Source organism: Triplophysa rosa, unplaced genomic scaffold (assembly GCF_024868665.1).
Source record: "Triplophysa rosa unplaced genomic scaffold, Trosa_1v2 scaffold232_ERROPOS241259, whole genome shotgun sequence".
Taxonomy (NCBI): domain Eukaryota; kingdom Metazoa; phylum Chordata; class Actinopteri; order Cypriniformes; family Nemacheilidae; genus Triplophysa; species Triplophysa rosa.
This window is the reverse complement of record NW_026634249.1, coordinates 216,065-225,823: the sequence shown is the minus strand read 5'-3', so window position 1 is coordinate 225,823 and position 9,759 is coordinate 216,065. Positions and strand designations below refer to the sequence as shown.

Below are 9,759 nucleotides of genomic sequence, written 5' to 3'. Positions count from 1 at the left end.
CCCCGCCCACTAAACTTCCTCACTCTAACGAAGGTCCTCTCGTTACATATGATTCATTTCGTTGCTTTATAATGATAACATATTATGCAGAGAACGCAGAAAAGAGCTAATAAACGACAAAAGAAACTCAAAAAAGTGAGAACGCATCAAACACACGATTTCTTATCAGACATCCTATTTGTCAAAATCAATGTTATCACACAAACAATATTTAAATCATTACATATTTTACCGATTATGATGAAAGAAAAAAATCCATATGGAAAGAATAATCGATATATTGTAAAAACAAAAGTATTATTAAGCATGTACTAATTCTGTTTTCTTCTTAAGTACAAACCTCTGCCATTTAATAAACGTCTCTAATATTTATACGCCAAGCCTTCGCCATAGTAGAATACACAGACAGTGCGAGACCAACGAGTGGCGGAGCTTCACTCAGTGCTGCGCAGATCAGAGCTTAACATTAGTTTAATGGGGGTTTTTCTTTCATACTGGTACTGTCCATTTGTGAAACCTTTTTGGGAACATGTTTATGATTTTATTATTAAGAATGTTGATAGAGATTTTGTTTTATTTTGGAAACATATACTTTTTGGTGTTTTGGAGAATCATCAAAGAATTTACCATACTAGCAATTGTATTTATATGATTAATTTGATCCTTTTGTTAGCAAAATTTCATATACACTGATGTACATTTTCTGGAAGAAAACCCGTTTTATTTCCTTTAAAAAAGAAATGGAACTTTATGTTGATTCAATTAGATTTTCTTTGAAACAAAAGGCACTGAAAACTTTGCAATTTCTTTCATATCTTTTTGTAAACTCCCCCTAGTGTTTGTTTATATCTATGTTTTGATACTATATTAGTCAATAAAAAAAAAGTTTAATGTGGGTTTATTTATGTGCTTGTACAGGGGATATTGATGTCAGAAATGCAAAATGCTTAACGTAGAATTAAAAATGTGAGATTTACATGATAAAGTTTAGTAGTTGTTGCATGAATGTATCTGAAGGTCAAACGTGTGTTAAAACAGAAGGAAACAGTCCTGCGTTACTATTCCAGGAATGAAATGTGTGACATTAAACTGACCTTGTTGTGAACAAACTACACACACATAAAGAGATCACCTCCAGAATTAAAACTTTTTTATTTCACACCTGTACTGCATTGAATCAACCATAAATAATTCATTGCAAATGACCAATTTCCCCACAATTAGCTGCCTAAACAGTGCAAATATGATTTATTTTACACCTCAATCTACTGCCTGAGACACAGCAGACCAAAACCAAACCTTGTGAAAGTTAACCGCTTTGTTTAAAAAATGCTTTTCATTTACAGAAGGCGTTAGAAAAATATTGCCGTTAAAAAGTAAAATATAAAAGCAAACCTGAAAACCAAGATGTCCTTCACAAATGTATTTCTGACTGAAATGAGTACAGTGACAATGTTGTCATCAGGATAACTCACAGTAAAGAATGCAGTCAATGACAGAAGAGGGTCAGTGGATTGAATTCTCATTCTGTGTTTTAAAAATCTTCCATCATTATCACATTCTAAAAACACCACAAACTCATGAACCAAGACTCTCATCAGAGCTGAAGCATTATTGACTACATGAGACTTGACAAAACCGCACTGAAATAAAACATTATGTGAGCTGTAATGTAGTTTGAACATTTCGATGCTACAAATGATCTACACAAACTTTTCTAGATTCTATGCTACAGCCAAAAACTCATCATCTGGTCTCTTCATTTCAGCTGTTCTAAATAAACTTTGCCACAATTATTTTTAAAAGTTTCAGATTTGGTTTCTGCAAACACTCAGCTTCAGGTTTTTCCATCCAGTCCTGATGTGTGTGAAAGCAAACTCTTGTTGGCCATGTCTTGGCACTTAAGGTTTTTTACTTGTTTTGTGATTCTGAACCGAGCTGGCGACTGTGTGGCAAATGGTTCACTATTATGAACAAACACTACATTACACACAACATCATCTTCAACGCTACAAAACAGTAAAATTGCAAAGCAATATGATGCACGAAAAGTTAAAAGACTATCTGTAACACAAGTTTATTCAGACGTCACTGCTAGGTTGAACTGCAAACCCCCCCCCCACACTGCTGGACCCCTGCCGATGAGACACTGAGAAACGGCTAGAAAACCAGTCTGCCAGTAGATGCATGCTGAAGCGCAGGTGGACAGGTGCGGCAGCTCATTTTCCATCACGACTATCCCAGCTCATGTAATTGACGAGAGGCGTGATCACGCTGTCCTGGACGAAGACATGGCAGGCGTCGATCTGATCGGCGGTGACGTTCTGGAAGGCGTAGTACAGACACGCAGCCAGTGTGAGCACCAGCAGAGCCTTTAACCAGAAAGAGAACCAGCGGCGCGGTCGAGGGGCGGGTGTGGCGCTGCGCACGTCAGCGAGGGATGATTTGGTGGCGGTGTAAACCTTCTGCTGCAGGACGGGCTCTTCCGACCAGAGGTTCAGAGGCTTCACTGGACGTCCGGCTGCACCGTGGATCGGCTTTCGACACGTGGCCCTGTTCACATGCAATGCATTACAAGTGCTCTTAGAAACATCAGGTTTTTTGCATGGTGAGGAATGGAAACAGCGCTCAAGTTTAACAGTTGTTTATGATAAGACATCGATTATCTAGATTAAGGAAAGCAAAAACACCTGTTAAACTCACATTATTCCAGTGGGTGTGCGGGGTTCATTCGGGAACATTTCCTTTAAAGCATCTCCTCCATGACCAGCTGCGGTCGTCTCCTCCACCTGCACCTCCACCTGAACACATGACAACCATCAGTCCAGCTTCGATGCTGTAAATCTGTACCGGTGTTTGATGATGTTTGATTCATGTAATCTGTTTGCAGGGGTTAAAGCAAAAAAAATCCTGAGCCTGAACTTTCTTTTTGCAGGGTTGCGAGAGTAGACACATACGCAGGGTTATCTGTCAAACAAAAAAAGAACATTATTTAAACATTATTTCCCTCGAAACTAACTAGTAACATGCCGTTTTTGAGCTTCTCAGACAGACGTTTCTTAAACTTTGATGGTATGTGTATGGATCACAGAATGACTCGAAAGAAGTGGGGGCATAATTATAACCCACAAAACCATAGTTTTATGCAATTATGGTATATACAAACATAGCTTAACATACCAAATTCATCATAATAAAAATCCTACTTAACCTAAACAAATAAGACTTACATTTTTTGGCCTATTGAGGGGGTGCATTTTGAGAGCAAAATAAAGTGAGCAGATCTATGATGAATTTTGTACTCTACTAAACTAGTTTGTGCTCTAGTAGTAATTTAATCATTAGTTTCATAGGTATTAATGTGGATGTGACTTGTGCCATATCATCACCAACACATAGTAATGAGATCACAGTTGGTCAAAGCAGGTTAGCATAAACGAGCCCTCAAAAAAGCAAAAGTGATCACCTTTTCGAGCTCGTTTTTTTTATAATAATTAATAAATCAAATTTTTAAACTCCTACTGGCAAATTTTGCACTACAAACTGTGAAACGAAAACGATATAAATTCCTATTAAAGCTACAAAGGTTACAGAGTCAGCAGTGAGTGCTTCTCTTTTCATTTGTTTGAGTCATATCAACCACACAGAATAGCAGGAGGCTGCTGTCACTAATGTATTGACACCCGTTTTCTTAACTTTTTACGCTCACTTCAGATGAAAACGACCATGTTTACGACTTAACTCTGTGAGATAGGTGCAATAAGCTGTGAAAAAGTTTGAAAACGATTTAGATGCTTTAGAAATCGATCCTTGATATCTCAATCGCAGTTAGCGCGCGCACATGATTAGATGATTTGCAGAAACAACACAAAGTTATCGATCTTTATGTCACAGTCTCCAATTTGTGCACGTCATATCTGTCATGACGGACTTAAAAGCTTCCCCCGCTTAGGCTTTATAAACTTACTCTCCATCCTGCCGACTCCACTGTTCGCTTGCCAACCTACTCTCCAACGTGACGTCTCCACTCCGGCAACCAAGACCAGCCCCATTTGAATTCTGATTGGCTAGTAATGTTTGTTTGGTTGAGAGTGATAGCCGTGTTCCTCTCATACCATTGGTAGGCGAATTTATGAACTCGAACTGATATCAATAAGCTTTTTAAATGTAATATTTTAAATGTAAATCTTTTTTCCGCAGTCAAATGCCGCAAGCCGGAGATCTGGCACGGTGCCAGAAAATTTTAAGCCCTGTGTTTGTTTTTACTTTGGCACGCTGTCTGCTGCTGGTTCTGGTGGTGACCGGTGGCTTCCCTCTGCTTCGGACCAGCTTAGACGCTACAGGAACCGGCTCTGGAACGGAATCTACTTCTGCAACACCTATCCAACATGAGGCATGATCAATGAACTTTCTTTAGATTACTATATTAACACGGCTGTAGAAAAAGTTCATTACCGTCTTCCTTGTCACTGTACTGGTCTTCGGATGAATGTGTGTTTCCATTCTGATTTCCATCTGGCTTGATGGTGACGGCCTCTGGGATGGCGGTCTCGGGCGGCGTGGTCTCCACCAGAGGCGGATCCAGAAACTGCTGAAGTTTCTTCTCGTACAGCTTACGAGTGGATGCTGTCACACACGGGACAAAAACACTCTCATGAATTTAAAGCAAGAAAGCAACGCAACCCCTTAAAAATCACAGAACGGGGAAACACTCACCGACGATGGGACCGGTGTGGACGCCATATTTCTGAAGCTGAACGTTCAACTCTTCATCGGTCAGAGACGAAACGTCCTTCTCGTCCGCGCGAGCTCTGTCCGTCTTTCTTGTGGCTTTCTACAGATGGAGGAGAGACAAAGGTCGACTTTATGAACTGAACACAAACACGTTGATGATTAAGGATTATAACATCAGCATCAGAAAGAGTTTCACTGGAGTTTTTCTTTAGGACTTGCCAACTGTACTACACACATGCAAGTGAAAAAAATGAAAATTCTGTCATCATTTACTCACCCACCTCTTGTCACGTCAAACCTCTGCGAGTTTCCGCAGAACACAACAGAAGATCTTTTGAAAAATGTTGTTGACCGAACAGCGATTGCAGCTATTCACTTGCATTGGTTTTGTGTCGATACAATAGAAGTCAATGGGTGCCACCACTGTTCGGTGATCAACATTCTTCAAAATATCTTCTTTTGTGTTCTGCGGAAGAAAGAAACTCACACAGGTTTGACATGACAAGAGGATGAGTAAATGATGACAGAATTTTCATTTTGGGGTGAACTATCCCTTTAAAATCACACAGTACATACGAAAGTACACAACTACCGTTTTATTTCATGTGGGTATGTATTGCAACAATAAATAAATGACAAAAGTCGAACATATCAAACAGAACACGTGTGTTGTTGTGTATGAGATGATGACCTTCCCGGTGACCCGGCTGCTGTCCTCATCATCACTTGAGAAAGTGTCTGAAGGCGGTGACACGCGTTTCTTGTTGAGCACGGTCAGATTCTTCACGTAAAGCTGAACATAAACATCTTTCTTGCTGTCAGCGCTGGGCAGAGGAACATTATTCGCTATTAACTCGCTCTTCAGTTTCTCTTTCGTGAGCAGCGCCGGATCGTCGTGAAATTGCGCCATGCTCGAACTTAAACCGGCTGCGATACGAAACACGAACTTTCACCGACAAAACACGAATGCGCTTAATTCTTGATCACCCGCGGAGGGTTTCAGGGCTGAATCGAAGTAGTTTGCAAGCGTGTAAAATTGCACGCTGTTGACAGACACACATCCAACCGGCTCGCGCCTTCCGTTGTTTGAACGTCCTCGCACGACAAACGCAGCTGTCCGTTGCGCGCGAATGTGAACTTTTAGAATATCGCACATAGAAGCTCACGGCCGAATTAAAAATCGCGTCGCACCGATACGGAATCAAGCGGTTCGCAAATGCGGATAAAAATACAAATAGCTCGACGGCTCGATGCGCGCGCCTCGGAGTCGGAACTGACACGATGAGACGAAGCTCGACGACCATTGGTCGAGCGGATTCAGTAAGACGTTCTCCTATTGGCCAATGCTGTGGAGAGACAGACGCTCGTCGAAAACAAAGAGCCCGTTACCTGCTGCCTGTGGGGATCACGCTCCATTATAACGCAACACAATCTTACTTTAAAATCCTGCAAAGAATAAGCTCATCATAGAGCCCTTATGGACTGGTAAAATAGAAAAGCTAAAGTTAAGAGGTTTGTGTGGATTTAATTTGTAGTAAAATGTATAAGGAAGCGCGTTTGTGTTGATTAAAGGCATTTGTACTTCTGCCTTGACATACTTTAGTCAATCTTTTTGTAATCGCATTTACCTACATTGGCTAAAACTTTGAGCAGACAGACAGAAATGTCCATAATAAGACAGTCGAAAAGAGAAAGTAGAGTCCTAAAGATGGCAGCACAAACCAACATCTGCTGAACTGCTCATCTGTTATCACTGAATCTGTGACACACATCACATAAAGTCAATTTTAGATTAGACGTCAATGTATAAAATTGCCCTGTTTACATCAGATGACATCACAAATCCCTCTTCCTTCCTCATTGTTGCCCACGTTTCCTGATTATCCAGTTAATCCTAATGGATAAAAAGCAAGTAACCTTCTCTGTTTCATCATGTTATGAAGGGAGAATGGCTTTCAAACAGGTTCTCACGTGAATGAAGAGTGACGCCTCACTAAGAATGTTCAGAGTTTTCATGCAAACATCTCTTGTTCCACTCATGTCAGATTCACGGCATGTGGAGCGTGTGTGCATGAAGGTGTTTCTGACCGCTGGATTCCAGCTCGTGTGCTTAGGGCACCCTGGGTCTCCGCGGCGTGAGTCGGGGATTTTGCTCCGCACTTGTTCCCCCCGATCTGACTTATGTTTCTGGGATATGATATGAATGATGGCGACCGTGCCCAAAACCACAGGGATTTTAACGCTTCATCTTTAGGTAAAGCTTTCCAAGAGAGCCCTGCCAGTGAAAGAGGGAAACTTTGAAACACCCATTCTGTCTTTATTGTATTTCATTTACACAGAAAACAGTCCTCATGCCAAGCGGCACATGAAAGTGTCGTTACAAGCATAACAGAGGCGCTCTGAGGGAAGGGATCTGAGAGGAGCGAAGCAATTATCAACGTCGGCCTGTTAGTGGTTTTCAAAGAGGAATGCAGTGTAAACTGTAGTGGGGTGATGACATGTTCAAACATATAAGCTGTCCAAGCACGTGCCATTTCCAAATCCAACAGTCTGCACTTGATATTTACTGTACAAGAGTCCTTATATGCATTGTGAATGTTAAAGCAACAGCATCTGCAAGAATCTGATGGAGCCACTTTTGATCAGTTGTGTTCCTCCGGATAAACTTCGTTGTTAACTAGACTAGACTATTCTTTCATCGTTTACTCGCCCTCGTGTCATTTCTGACTTTCTTTCTTTTGCAGAACACGAAAGATACAACACTGAACCCCATTGACTTCCATTGTGCGAACACAAGCCTTTTCTCAAAATATCTTCTTTTGTGTTTCACTGAAGAAAGAGTCACATGCAGGTTTACAAACGCACGGGGAGGGGGAATTAAACAGACATTCTGAAAACATTGCTCTGTGTGGTTCACAGCATCCCATCAAACCAACACTTATTATTTTTCCAATTCTATTTCTTATGTGACAGAAATGACATGACACACTTAGAATCAAACAGAAATATACATTCAATTGTTTCCAGGTATCCCTAAAAATATAAGCATCGATTTTTCTGCGTCTGTCTGGAAGGTGACAAAGACACAAGGACTGTATTCTTCACCAAAACGTTTTTATTCACGTCTCATAAGAATCGGGCCGTTGCTGGCCGTGTGGTGTCAGTTTTTCACAGGCACCGAATGGATTCGTCCTGGCTTGGAAACTTCTGGTACAGAATGTTTCCCATGTTGACAGTGCAAACTGCTCTTATAGGACACACACCTCGATGTCAAGACTCGTTCTTCCCGCTCCAGCTCTTTATGAGCGGCGTGCCAAACAAGCTCTCCGTTTATTTGTTTAATTACGATGTGAATTCGTGCTGTTTTGTTTGGCCGGTGCTGACGGAGGTCAGTTCGTGTCAATACTGGGTTCTGCTCAAAGGCAATGTGAAGTGTCAGGTGTTTTTGTGGGACCGCGAGTGGGTACCCACGCCCGCCTACTGTGTGCTGGCTGGACGTTTTCCACCGAGCCCGTCCATCAGGGCCGTGCTATCATGTGACTTCCACCTGAAGGATCTCACGAACAATGAACTTCTCATGCCAAACACAATCACCCGAGGACCCTGAAGAGAAATCCATCCCACAATATATTCCATGATTACAGCTCTAGACCCGACAGTACTTCAGCTTTCTTTCTCAAAGTACATTCAAGACCCTAAAACATGATCCAAAAGTAAAATACAATTGGTTATAATCTAGTAGAGCAGTAAGCATGTTTTTTTTGCCTGAATGATTTCCATCTGTAAATATCCAAAAATAATATTGTGTACCACCGTTTTCACTATAGTAAATTGCAGTACAGCACGGTGTAAATATAGTATTAATAAACTGTAGTAAGAACACTATAGAGCATCTAGTTATTTTACTATAGTAAATATATAAATAAGCGTGGGATGGATCTATCACTTTTTTTGCTATTGTATATGTATGAATCCGTGGCTCCTGAAATCACACAGGTGTGTCACTAAATGTTTCCTGATTGGCCGGTCATTTATTTGACATGTGAAAGCGCACTGCCGCCAGCCTTATTATTTCGTTTTAATGCTTATTATAATCTAATGAACTTTCAGTCTTGAATTGAAAAGAAGTTCCCCGCCGTCACAAGCAAGCTGAAGATCGTTTGCCATAAATGAACAACCCAACATCCATGTCAGATGGCAGCGTAATGATATCTTTAAACCTGTGGGTCAGACATGCTTCATGTTATACGACGTCACAGGAGGCACAATCACACACATGAGCCACCTGTTAGAAGACACAGAAGGCGGCTCTGGTCAGTCCATTCCTGTCCCTCACCGAACCCTGTCGCTCTGGAAACTTCGACAGCTTTTTAAGAATGCGGAGGCTTTCTCAGTTTGTTCAAGCTAAATTTAGCTTGGCCCTGTGCAGGCGGCCGGTTCCTGAGCCATTTTCAACAAAGATGAGCCGAGGTCCGTGCCCGGTGCCAGCGGGTGGCAGCGAGCCGGTGGTCTGCTGTTCTCTTATGCACTAGCTTATAAGTAAACACGGCAATTCTGCGGTCGCCCATGCTATGGCAGCCAGCAAAAAGCCTTACTGTGTGGCAACACACACAGCCTTGGTGTGCCTTCTTTTGACCCCCCCCACACACACCTTCATCCATCCAGACCAATGATGTACGATCCCCGAAATCTGATGAAGCCCCCAGTCCTTCACCCTCCAGTCACAGACGCTCAGACGCTTTTATTCATTGGAGCTGCACTGTATCACTCATCTGCCCCGGGGTCTTAAGAAGGACACCCCCACCCCATCCACCTCCATTACGCAGTAAATATTTGTATATTTTATGTATGGCTGGAAACCGAAGGTTTACTGGAAGGGCTTCACCTCCAGACGATGAGATAAAATCGAAACATGTTTGTTTGGGCGCTCGGCTCGCCGCTGAAATGTTAACAGACCACATATGATGATGATGACACCTGCTCCTCATGTGCTCCACAACATCCTCTCAACATTTTAGAGCTTTT

General features: G+C 41.8%; 1 protein-coding gene across 1 annotated transcript; it reads right to left on the bottom strand.

Annotated features, from left to right (window-relative positions):
- Positions 1–1,135: 1,135 nt before the first annotated feature.
- On the bottom strand, positions 1,136–6,030 carry tmpob (thymopoietin b). Its single transcript, XM_057327479.1, has 6 exons — positions 5,426–6,030; positions 4,717–4,834; positions 4,456–4,626; positions 4,267–4,379; positions 2,704–2,801; positions 1,136–2,553 (listed from the first exon to the last, which is right to left on the bottom strand). The coding sequence occupies exons 1-6, from the start codon at positions 5,642–5,644 to the stop codon at positions 2,220–2,222; spliced, it is 1,053 nt and encodes a 350-aa protein (XP_057183462.1). The 5' UTR covers positions 5,645–6,030; the 3' UTR covers positions 1,136–2,219.
- Positions 6,031–9,759: the final 3,729 nt, after the last annotated feature.

Bases quoted from the DNA above. Each gene is read 5' to 3' on its own strand.
- tmpob (XM_057327479.1), bottom strand. From the start codon at position 5,644: ATGGCGCAATTTCACGACGATCCGGCGCTGCTCACGAAAGAGAAACTG. The intron at 4,380-4,455 runs GTAATGAACTTT...CATGTTGGATAG, and splicing joins GTACAGTGACAAGGAAGACG to GTGTTGCAGAAGTAGATTCC. The intron at 2,802-4,266 runs GTAAAAACAAAC...TCATGTGTTCAG, and splicing joins GCAGCAGACAGCGTGCCAAA to GTGGAGGTGCAGGTGGAGGA.